This window comes from Notolepis coatsorum (assembly GCF_963971535.1).
Source record: "Notolepis coatsorum genome assembly, chromosome: 19".
NCBI lineage: Eukaryota > Metazoa > Chordata > Actinopteri > Aulopiformes > Paralepididae > Notolepis > Notolepis coatsorum.
In genome coordinates this window covers 53,665,630-53,677,871 of record NC_140183.1, presented here as the reverse complement: position 1 = coordinate 53,677,871, position 12,242 = coordinate 53,665,630, and the positions used below count along the sequence as shown (strand labels likewise).

Here is a 12,242-nt window from a genome sequence, read left to right as displayed (position 1 = left end):
TCTGGTCTAATGGACATGCATCCGTCCACTGACACTTTTAAGTGCAAAAAAAGAGCTCTCGCTCAATCCCCATGTTTTCCCGCTAGGACCTTACTTTGATAACTGTGTTGTTCTCTTTGCAATTATGTTTGAGACCAACTGGATCTTTATGCAACTTATTTCTTTTTTTTGTTTTGTCTTTCTCAGGGGGGATTTTCGAACAGACAGAAGGACCCGTGTCACTCGTCAGTGCGGAGGAGCTGGCCTTCAAATTTGCAGTCAATAACATTAACAGAAACAGGACTTTGTTGCCAAACACAACGCTAACGTACGACATACAGAGGATTAATATCTACGACAGTTTCGAGGCGTCGAGGAAAGGTGAGTGACTCGCCCCGTGTATCCTCAAGGATTGTAATCACACAGTGGACGAGGGCAAAATAAAAGGTCCGGTCAGTCGGTCAAGTCAGCAGGTAGACAAGAAAACATGTTCTGCAGTTTGACAATCTCTCATCAGATTGTGGATGGATGCTTTTGTTTTATTTTGGCCCCCAAACTACAATCTATGTCTAGGGGCGACAGTGGCTCAGGAGGTAGAGCGGTTGTCTGGTAATCGGAAGGTTCACGGTTTGATTCCCGCTCCTCCTGGGCAGCGTGTCGAAGTGTCCGTGAGCAAGACACGTAACCCCTACTCGCTCCCGATGAGCAGGTTGGCACATTGCCATTGGTGTGTGAATGTGTGAGTGAATGGGTGAATGTAAGTAATGAAAAAATTGTAAAGCGCTCTGGACAAAAGCGCAATATAAATGCACCATTTATTTGCAATATCATACATGACTTAGATATAGTCACAAACCTAAAATGATTGTTAGTGTGAATATTGTTGAAAGTGTAATTGATGAAAAGATAACAATATCATTAACATGTTCCATATCATTAACAACTGCCCACCCCACCCCCTACCCCCAGAGGTTGTGTTTTTAACCTCGATGATTTTTTAAATGTATGTATTCCTGCTGGGCAGTTTTATATGTATCTTTTATGAATTATCAAATAAATTCAATCAATCAATTTTCTCCTCTTGCCGTTCTAGCTTGTGACCAACTGTCTTTAGGCGTAGTGGCCATATTTGGCCCCTCTCATAGTTCATCATCGAACGCTGTGCAGTCCATCTGCAATGCGTTGGAGGTGCCGCACGTTCAGGTGCGGTGGAAACACCACCCTATGGATAACAGGGACTCCTTTTATGCTAACCTGTACCCGGATTACTCCTCGCTAAGCTATGCCATTCTGGACCTGGTGCAGTTCCTGAAGTGGAAAACGGCCACCATCGTGTACGACGATAGCACAGGTGAATGTGAATGTCTATTCCTATCTACATTATTAAAGTAAATTCTTCCTGGGTGTCTGGGTAGTGTAGATCTAAAAAAGTACTCGCTTACCACTAGGGATGTCCGATATTATCGGCCTACCGATATTATCGGCCTACCGATATTATCGGCCGATATTGGCATTAAAATGTGAAATCGGAAAATATCGGTATCGGTTTAAAATAAAATTATAATAATAATATTTTTTTACATTTATATAACCTTTATTTACCCAGGCAAGCAAGTAAGAACAAATTCTGATTTTATTTATTGTCAAAGGTATGCATAATGTTGTGTTAATTCCACAACAAGAGATATGTAATGTTAATTACCTGAAATTATTCCGCTTTTGGGGGGGGGGGGGGGGAACCCTGCATATATATCGGTATCGGTTGATATCGGTATCGGAAATTAAGAGTTGGACAATATCGGTTTATATTATCGGTAAAAAAGCCAATATCGAGCATCCCTACTTACCACCTTAGACCCGGGTTAAATCCCCGGTAGTGGTACTTCCGGCTTGGTAAAACGTTCTGATGAACACAATTGGCAGTGTTTGCGGGTAAGAAGCCGGTGAGGGTATTTATTCATCCTGGTCGTTGCATTAGTGACTCCTACTGGTCACTAAGGGGATCTGGCGGAGATAGTGTGAACCTCCCTGCACGTTACGCTCTCCCAGTGAAACTCCTCGCTGTCAGGTGAAAAGAAGTGGCTGGCTACTCCACTTGTATCAGAGGAGGCATGTGGAAGTCCACACCCTTCAAAGACCGACAGAGGATAACGCAATGACCAGAATTTTGACATACACACAGGGAATTGACATAACGATTGACATAAATTGGGGTGAAAATGGGAGAAAAAGCTAAAAAAAATAACACGTAACACAATGTGTTTTTCCAATGTAAAACACCTTTCACATTGTGTTTGTATTTCCTGTGAAGAATCTTGATGGCGGGCTTATTAGTATTTGCACTGTTTGTTTTCCCACAGGTCTTATCCGACTACAGGAACTGATAATGGCCCCCTCCAGGTACAACATCAGGTTAAAGATCAGACAGCTCCCCCTGGACTCTCAGGACACCCGGCCTCTCCTCAAAGAGATGAAGCGGGGCAGAGAGTTCCGTATCATCTTCGACTGCAGCCACCAAATGGCCGCCCAGGTCCTCAAACAGGTGAGTGAGAGGTGTAAGGAGCGTAGTCGCATACATGTGTGTGTGTGTGTACCGGTATATAGGCCCCCGTTCAGAAAAAAAGCATCCTCCTTCCTACGTGCCAACGAGGCACTCTCAGATCTTAACGTGACTGGTTAGATGAAAGCATGCACTCCTCTGCACAGCTGACACCGACACAGATTCATATCAGATCAGTTGTTACGGAGAGGAACCGCAGAGTACATGAAATGGGCATCCATACAGGCCATATGCATGACAAGACAAGCGTGATGTAGAGAGGTTGGCATGTGTTGTGCTTTGTTGTGCTGATACAGCTCCCCTCCAGGAAGGTTTTTTAAAAACTCTCCCGGTCCTCCCTAATGATGTCTGGGAGCGTGTTTAGGTAGTGAAAGTGACAAGGGTGTGCAGCAGTCATGACACAATTACGCAGTTTTTCTTCTTAAAGTGAGGTGTTTTTTTTTCTTTCGGTTTACGATATTAATGGTGCTTCACATAATGCCTTGAGATCTCCCGTTTAAAATGCATCTGTGTGGCTGGAGGTACAATTTGTACGGAATATCATTTCCAGTTTGAATGTGCCGACAGCAGCGGCGGTATTTATCAGCCACTAAACTACTGAAGATGACCTGCTGGGAAACCTCCACTTTATTACGTCTTTACTTAAAAGATCTGCCTTTCGGCAATACATGGAATTGGAACCATTTAATTTGAATGCATTTCCGAGTTTGTGAGGTACTACTCAGCGGGAAATGATGGACGATGTGTGGATAATGCGTTTTCAAAAGGGTTCTTCAGGCGTGACGCAGCAGCACTGTTGGAGTACTGTTGTTCTTGCACCCAGATATGCCATTCAATGGCCCTGCGACTCCCTAAAGAAAGAAAAGGACTCTGCTTTCTATCTTGTCTACAGCCTTGTCTGGTCCTTCGCACACTCTTTTGACAGGCACACCTGGACACACAACAGCTCTCTGTCAGGCTATATTCCCCCTCCGGCTGGAGAGGAGAAAATTAAGGGAACATGGCAGTTCAGAGAGACCTTCTGTCTGCGGCGTTCTGGGAGCCATATCCCAGGTGTCTCTTAAAAGTGCTGACCCCCTCTGCAACGTCACCCTCCCCATGGCACTTTATCCCGTTCCTTTAAGTGGTTCTGCCACTCGGGGTGGAGGTGTGTGGGGGGGGGGGGGGGGGGGGTCAGGGACAGATGGAGTTTTGCTAAAACGAGGTTCATAGTAAGAATAGGATGGAAATGTAAAAAAAAGATTGATGGAGAGAATGTGTCCAGAGGAGTTAACGCCCGCTCTTATAAGACTTTCGTCTCTGTCTCCTACGGTGGACCGGGCCGCTACTTTCGTTCACGAGCGCTTAGCTCCTCGTGTCGTGAAATATGGCACGCGTTTTAATGTCATATCCTCGGCTTGATGTCGATAGTTAGGGAAGTAAATGTGCCTTCAAAAAGGCACAGCGTCTTATTTACATAACCTTGCCTTTTCTTCACAACAGATGGTACAATTAAACAGGAAGCACCGCCACCATGGGAATGCGCTGCCTTTGAATGTAGATGGAGTGAAACAAGTGGCAGTGATGGGAGGGGGTGGGAACGAGGCAAAGATTACCACTCTCCTTTGATTGAAAGCTTCCTCGTCCCTAGGGAGGGCGTCACGTGACCAAGGCATTGCAAACCATTTAAATGCATAGAAAGCATGGAGTGCTGTTGCTTCTTCCTATTTCCTTTTTTCTTTTTTTTTCTTTGTAACTTTCAGCACTGCAGACCGCACACGGTGCTCCAGCCACAACAAACAAAAGCAGAAACTTCCCACATAACAACAAGCTGTGTTAGTCAAGGAAGCTGAGCCCATGTTAGGAAGTTAGCCAATGGAGGCTCATTGAAAGCGTAAGAAGGACCGCAACGGTCTTTTTGACACGTGGGTTCCGTTCACTGTGCCGTTCTTTTTTCATAATATTTTGGCATTACTGAAATATATATATATTTTTTCCCCCTACCAATTTGCCACTGCCATATGAATATGATATATTCTATGAACATTTTTAGTGAAACTTTTCAGGAAAATAAATGCAGATGTTAGCATAGCATTTTCAGATGTGGTGACTTTCACAGGTTTATGTGGTGTTTAAGACACATTTTCAGATACAATAGAAGCTATATGGCAGTGGTGAATCGGCAGAAAATAACTTAAAATGTTAATAAAATGTACCAAAAAAAAGACGGCATAGTGATTTTTTTATCACAATAAGAATGACTTGGAACCCACATGTCAGCAAGACTGGTATGTTCTTTTCAAATCTTTGAAGCCCTCCCCTACCGAAGGAAGCTTGTCTCTGATTCTGTTTAGCATTGTTTGTTTTGACTGTTGATATTGATTCCAAATTGGCCCGACATGACAAAGTGACCTTTTTCTCCATCTTGTCTCTCCATTCATTCACACCTTCTTTTCCCATCACTCACTCCCTCCCTCTCTCCCTCTCTTCTCCCTCTCTTCTCCCAGGCCCAGACCATGGGGATGATGACAGAGTACTACCACTACATATTCACAACCCTGGTAATGTAGCGCACTTGTTAATGCAAATCCAGTCCACACACACACACATAGCGTTTGAGTTTTTGATGGGTTCTGGATCTGGTCCATAATATCAATTTTGTTTGACAAACTGGCAGCATAATGGAGTCTTCAGTATTCCGTAGTAAACACTTCTCTCTCTCTCTCTCTCTCTCTCTCTCTCTCTCTCTCTCTCTCTCTCTCTCTCTCTCTCTCTCTCTCTCTCTCGCCGGTAAAAGTCAACAGAAGTCTTTGAGGAGGCAGCATAAAGGCGACAGATTGGGAGTTGATACTGAATGTCACTTACAAGTCGTGGGGGAAAAGAGCAGAGAGTCTGTATGAGGGAATAGACTTCACTGATGACTATATAATTTGTTATGTGAATAACAATGCCCAATATGTATTTGAATGTGTATTTGAATGGTCATGAAAATTACCATAATTGTGAGTTTTTTTCTGGGGTATTTAGTGTTTGGTGGGGTATTTATTATTATATATATATTTTTTAAGCACTTGAAATCAAACAAAACATCATTCAAACATAAAAAAAAAGGCATTTCTTTTATTTAATTTCAACATTATATTAGATTTGTTTTACTTCAACAAAATATGGAGATCATCTGAATAGCACAAGTCTAGGCAGTTGAGAAACAGCATGTTGGACCCAAGTGTTATTGTTTAGCCACCACCAGCAGAGTGCAAAGGAGACGAGAGAAAATGGATGCCTCTGTGAATTGTGCTGTTTTTATTTTTCATCTTCTCTCCATCTCCCTGCCGTCTCTGTTTCTGTCTGTCTGTCTGTCTGTCTGTCTGTCTGTCTGTCTGTCTGTCTGTCTGTCTGTCTGTCTGTCTGTCTGTCTGTCTGTCTGTCTGTCTGTCTGTCTCTCTATCTCTCTCTCTCTCTCTCTCTCTCTCTCTCTCTCTCTCTCTCTCTCTCTCTCTCTCTCTCTCTCTCTCTCTCTCTCTCTCTCTCTCTTTCCCTCTCCCTTCTACTCCTTCTCTCTATGGACCGGGCCGGTCTGCTGTGATAATACGATATGACATCCAGGGCCAGGCATGACGTGTGTCATCTTTCACGCTCGGCAGCGTGGCGATGCCATTGTTCTGCCCCGCGTCATGTTAGTGTGTAGCACAGCCGACGCCTTAAAATGTTCTTTCCTTTTTTCCCCTCCCACCGCCACACCACACCGGCTTCAAAGCAGACGGCACGGTAAACAGGCACCACTATTTATCGGAGCAGTAACTTTTTTGGAGGGACCTCATTTTGATTCCTGTTGTGCTTCTACTGCGACAGCACTTTCTCCCCCATCGTATACAAGTACTCATGTATTTTCTAGAATCAAACGGGGACCACGTGGGATTGGTCCTCAGCCGCGGTACACACACACACACACACACACACACACACACACACACACACACACACACACACACACACACACACACACACACACACACACACACACACACACACACACACACGCACTGTCACATTGACAGATGCACCATTAGGGAGATTGCACCTGGCGGCTTTGATTTGATCAGAAAAAAAGAAATGATGAATACACACACGGCACGGCGTACACAGTGATACAATTTCCCCCGGCGCTATGGAACTCAGAGATGTCTGCATGCTTTATTTTCCGAGTTAGGGCGGAAAACGCTGACTTATTAGAGCATGAAAAGGCAACCGCGGGAATGTTAGGGAGTAATAACAACCTTGTCTTTTGAAATGAGTCTGCCACAGCTCCAGCCGAGCAAGCCCCTTGCAACCCGGGCTATCTCTCCGAGAAGCTAGCAGGAGGAACTTTGTGTTCGTTGCCTCCAGATCACTTTCCCATTCACACATGTACACTCGAGGGTGGCATGCTCCCAGGAAGGGGGGAGGGGGACGATTAGAATGCATCGCAAATAGCTTGTGCTATTTTTCCTGCTCGTCTCCGCAAAGTTACTTTGTACCGTAATTGGTACATGGTTCCTTTTTTCCCGATATTCAAAAATTGTGCTAAGGAACGAGAACGTTGAGGCAGATAAATGGCGCCATTTTAAACCCGCGGCTCCATCTCGGGTACTTTACATTCTACACTTCAAAGCTGTGACACTTGTAACCTGGATCTAATTGACTGAGAATATAAAAAAAGCCATTTAGTGCAAGAGGGACTTTGCCTTTGATATTCAGTCATAAAAAGAGAGTACTGTAGTTAGTAAAGCTAGTAAAGTAGCACATGATAAAAAATTTCATAAAAAAAAGTTTATGTTTTTCTCTAGCTGGAGGCGAACGTTCTTCCAGCGTGTGTCTTGCATGCTTCTGTTCCCCCAGCACCAACCCCACAGGGTGCTAATGAAATATCCATGTTTACACATACCCACCCCACCACACCCCTTGTGATACACAATTGTGTTGCCTAAATCAATACTAAAAAAGAAAATAGTAAGTTTGATTTCTCACAAGATTATTCGTGAAATATTTGAGAATGTGGGAATTCCAGTTTCAGTTTATTGTATTACCAGTGTTGGGACTAACGCTGTTACTTTTGGCAGTAACTAGTACTCTAAGTCTAACGCATTACTTTTTAAATTCAGTAACTCCGTTACCGTTACTAAACGATTCGTTACTGCGTTATTTGTATGTAGATCGGTAGCAAGCGATAGCGAGCAGTCCTGACTCCTGTGTGCGGAGAGTGGGGAGACACGTTGTGGGCGTGTTTGTTTACACACTGCTACTACACTTGCGTCGCCAGTAAACATAATAGTTTCAAGACATTGCGTCGGTCTGAGAGAAGAATCAAACATCGGAAATACATTTGGACTGCAGTATTCAGTTGTGGATGGTTATAAAACCTTTGTTTACATATTGTGGTGTGGATTAAAACGTTCGTTTCTGGACCCGTTTTCTGCCTGGCTGAAATCAAGCTGGCGGGCTCGTTCAGAAGTTGAACACAGCTACAACCTCCACCACAAGTCTCTGTAAGTAAGCTAGCTAATGCATCCTTACGCTACTGGCAAGTATTTTCATATCTTAACCAACGTTGCAACTTGCAAGGTGCTTATAATGAAACGCTCCAACAACGACATCAAGGCCATTCATTCAACCTAGCGTGCACTTATTTTCAACCTAGAACCTAAGCGTTCTCTCTCTCTCTCTCTCTCTCTCTCTCTCTCTCTCTCTCTCTCTCTCTCTCTCTCTCTCTCTCTCTCTATCTCTATCTCTATCTCTATCTCTCTCTCTCTCTCTCTCTCTCTCTCTCTCTCTCTCTCTCTCTCTCTCTCTCTCTCTCTCTCTCTCCTCTCTCTCTCTCTCTCTCTCTCTCTCTCTCTCTCTCTCATTCTCATTCTCATTGATTATGTTACCAGGAAGGGGGCTCAGAGCCATCTCTCAATATTCTTCATCAAACCAGACCTCATACAGGCAACCACGTGTGTGTGTGTGTGTGTGTGTGTGTATGTGTATGTATTTGTGTTGTGTGTGTGTATTCAGAAAGAGAGGGAGAGATTGAGAGAGGGAGAGGGGAGGGAGAAAGAGAGAGAGTGGGGGAGAACGAGAGACCGCGAGTAAGATATTGTAGAGAGAGAGATAGAGAAAAAATGCTCTACACTTCAAGCCCAGATTCAATCTAAAGTTGCAATGCCGTGTGTGTGTGTGTGTGTGTGTGTGTGTGTGTGTGTGTGTGTGTGTGTGTGTGTGTGTGTGTGTGTGTGTGTGTGTGTGTGTGTGTGTGTGTGTGTGTGTGTGTGTGTGTGTGTGTGTGTGTGTGTGTGTGTGTGTGTGTGTGTGTGTGTGTGTGTGTGTGTGTGTGTGTGTGTGTGTGTGTGTGTGTGTGTGTGTGTGTGTGTGTGTGTGTGTGTGTGTGTGTGTGGGAGGGAGGGAGGGAGGGAGGGAGGGAGGGAGGGAGGGAGGGGGAGAATGAGAGACAGAGAGCAAGAGACATACTAGGAGAGAGAGAGCGAGATGAGTCTAAACTGTCAAATTGATCAACAGATGTTGACTGTAAGAATATGTAAGGGCATTAATGCTAAATAGTTACTTTTCACAGTAACGCATTACTTTTGGGTGTAAGTAACTAGTAAAGTAACTGAGTTACTTTTTAAATGAAGTAACTAGTAAAGTAACTGAGTTACTATTTGTCAGTAACTAGCACAACACTGTGTGGGCTAGATCCACAAAGTATGGATTGCACGGAGCAAGTTGCACCCTTACTTACAATGCATTATGAATTGAAAATGGGGGACCCTGATGTAAACAAGACGAAAGTCTTTCTCTGGTCTGCATCCCCTTAACACAATGGGGATGAACAACGGATATCTCCGTGTTTCGATTCCACCCGTTGTGGACAGAAGCACGGATATATCCGTGGCAAGTTGTTATTGCTTTTATTCCATTTTAATAACCTATTCAAGGTCGCCGAGCGGCACTGCAGATTTACCCTACTCTTTGAATTCGAGAAGGTGCAATATCGGCCAGATCTTTCTCTGGTCTGCATCCCCTTAACAATTGTGTATATTGAGCCGTACTGTATTATACCCATGCTGCAATCTGTTAATAAAACGTTCATTCAATCAATCAATCTGCACGGTGATTCATTGAATGAAAATGTTATTAACAGATTGCAGAATCGAGCTAACATAAAACTCCATTGAAAGAAAAAAAATAGTCCACCGTTCAGCCACAGGGCACACTGCATTATCGCGATAGCGCCCCTAAGAGGATCTGGCCGATATTGCACCTTCTCGAATTCAAAGAGTAGGGTAAATCTGCAGTGCCGCTCGGCGACCTTGAATAGGTTATTAAAATGGAATAAAAGCAATAACAACTTGCCACGGATATATCCGTGCTTCTGTCCACAACGGGTGGAATCGAAACACGGAGATATCCGTTGTTCATCCCCATTGTGTTAAGGGGATGCAGACCAGAGAAAGACTTTCGTCTTGTTTACATCAGGGTCCCCCATTTTCAATGCATAATGAATTGTAAGTAAGGGTGCAACTTGCTCTGTGCAATCCATTCTTTGTGGATCTAGCCCACAGTATTACACATATGATGAACATCGACTGTTATTTTCCACAACAAAGCAGATACAGTATGGTGATATGGTATAAACACACACACACATACGCCACGTTTTATTCTCAGTCAGTCTCTGGCACTGAGCTGTGAATCCCCTCTCTTCACTTTATTTGGACCTCAACAGTAGATCTCTTTTAATTAGCCTGCTGCTGTATCCTTCTCTTTTTTTATGTGAGGACAAAGACACCAAGGGGATTCGTTTAAAAACAACAATAAGGCCCAATCCTGCCAAACTAAACGAAGTCCCGTCCCTCTTCATTGGCGTCTCTTCTCTGTGTGTAGGACCTGATGGCGATTGACCTGGAGCCGTACCGTTTCTGTGGTGTCAACATGACGGGCTTCCGTATCCTCAACGTGGAAAACCCCCAGGTGGCGACCATCATTGAGAAATGGTCCACGGAAAGGCACATACCGCCCAAACCGGACTCGGGCCTCCTGGAGGGAATCATGACGGTATGTTTTATTTCCTTCTCTTAACTGTTTTTTTTATTTTATAATTATTTTACAGTAACAGTAAGTTACTTTGTTTATGAGTCTGTTATGTATATAAATGTTAAATAGTATATGTGATGTGTTGTGATGTCATGTCTGTATGATGCATGTCTAAGCATCACATTCCCCTACCCCCCTACAAGGACCACAATGGAAATAAGCTCTGAGCTTTTTTGTGTTCATCCTTGGCAGTATCTCCTGACTGTGCTTTCTGTCACATGTTATTTTTATATTGTCAAATAAAGTCATTCATTCATTCACTTAAGGGAGCGTGCACAGATAATGAATAAGTACCTTGGAACTAATGAGGAGTTATATGTTAACAAGCCATTTAATAACCATGAGTTATTGTGTAATGCTTTGGAGCAAAATAATAATTAGGTGCACTGTTAACAGAGCTGCACTCAGAAGACTGTAAAAGAACGATAAATGTCTGGCAGCAACGGTTTCCAAATACTTAATGTCAAATTACAGTAAAATCAAATACATTTACAGATCACAACCTTTATTTAATGGTTAATATTTTGATAAAAGGTAATTTACTGTATTTTTATGGTATTTACACTTAAAGTAGAAAAACAAAGGTAATCTGTCAAATAATACAGTGAATTTCCAGTGAAAAAAACTTTTTTTTTAGTGTGTGTAGGTCCTCTTAGTTGATTAATTGAGAGTTCACTTTCAGAATCAGAGGTGAGGAGATAGAAAATTGCCATTTGAGCATAAAAATATAAAGATAAATAAAAAGGTTTTTCATTGTGTCAAGTAGAAGCCATTATGGAAGGAATTATCCGTAGCCCAGGGGCATTGCCAGACCAGAAGTGTCACACATGCCACTATAAGCCACACCCCGAAGAATTACAGTTCCACCTATGCAATGGTTTAACAGTGAAAATTACTTTTTGGCTGATGCAATGTCTTTGATTGGGCGACAATGGCTGAGGAGGTAGAGTGGTCGCCTGGTAATCCCGAAGGTTCCAGGATTGATTCCGGCTCATTCATGAAACATGTATGATCACATTTGAATGTGTACTGTATCTACAAACGTTTCCACAAACATTGGCATTCATAATTTTCCTCTCTTTTTATCTAAATTTGTTCTTTGGTATGACCAAATCTTCTTATAAGGGGACCTTACAGCTTAACACTTTGAGTGTCAACGACGATAAATCTCGTTGTTCGCCACCATGTGTTGAGTGCCAATGACGAGAAATCTCGTTATTTAATCGTTATTGCTTTTATTAGCGATATCCATTAATTTTTCATCAATCCAGCCTCACGTTATCCTTGGGACTGTCTATGAGCTCGAACATGGAAAATACCGCCCCCTATCGTCTCCCTGATGGTAATGCACCCATTGGATTGGACTCAATGGAAATGCATGGGGGGGGGGAAACCCGGAATCCATATTTTACTTCTCAGGCATGTAAGCCGAGACGATTGCATTCATTGTGGACCCTCAGAGCAGCGTGGAATATGTGTTTCGAGTACATAACGTTGGATCAATAAACGCAATTTGGAATGGCGATCAGGAATTAGAATAATCTTTTTGCAGAACATTTGATGTGAGGTAAGGAATCTATTTTACCAGTCTTGGGGTAATCAGATGTAT

The 12,242-nt window shown here is 43.1% G+C and overlaps 1 protein-coding gene across 1 annotated transcript in view; it reads left to right on the top strand.

The window, feature by feature from the left end:
* The window catches only part of grik3 (glutamate ionotropic receptor kainate type subunit 3), a gene marked incomplete at both ends in the record, with an annotated part of 377,990 nt that overhangs the window by 262,700 nt on the left and 103,048 nt on the right, over nt 1-12,242 (top strand). Inside the window, 5 exon segments of the mRNA XM_084336312.1 lie at nt 187-360; nt 1,073-1,330; nt 2,340-2,521; nt 5,026-5,079; nt 10,424-10,594. Of these exon segments, the coding sequence (XP_084192438.1) occupies nt 187-360; nt 1,073-1,330; nt 2,340-2,521; nt 5,026-5,079; nt 10,424-10,594 (839 nt within the window).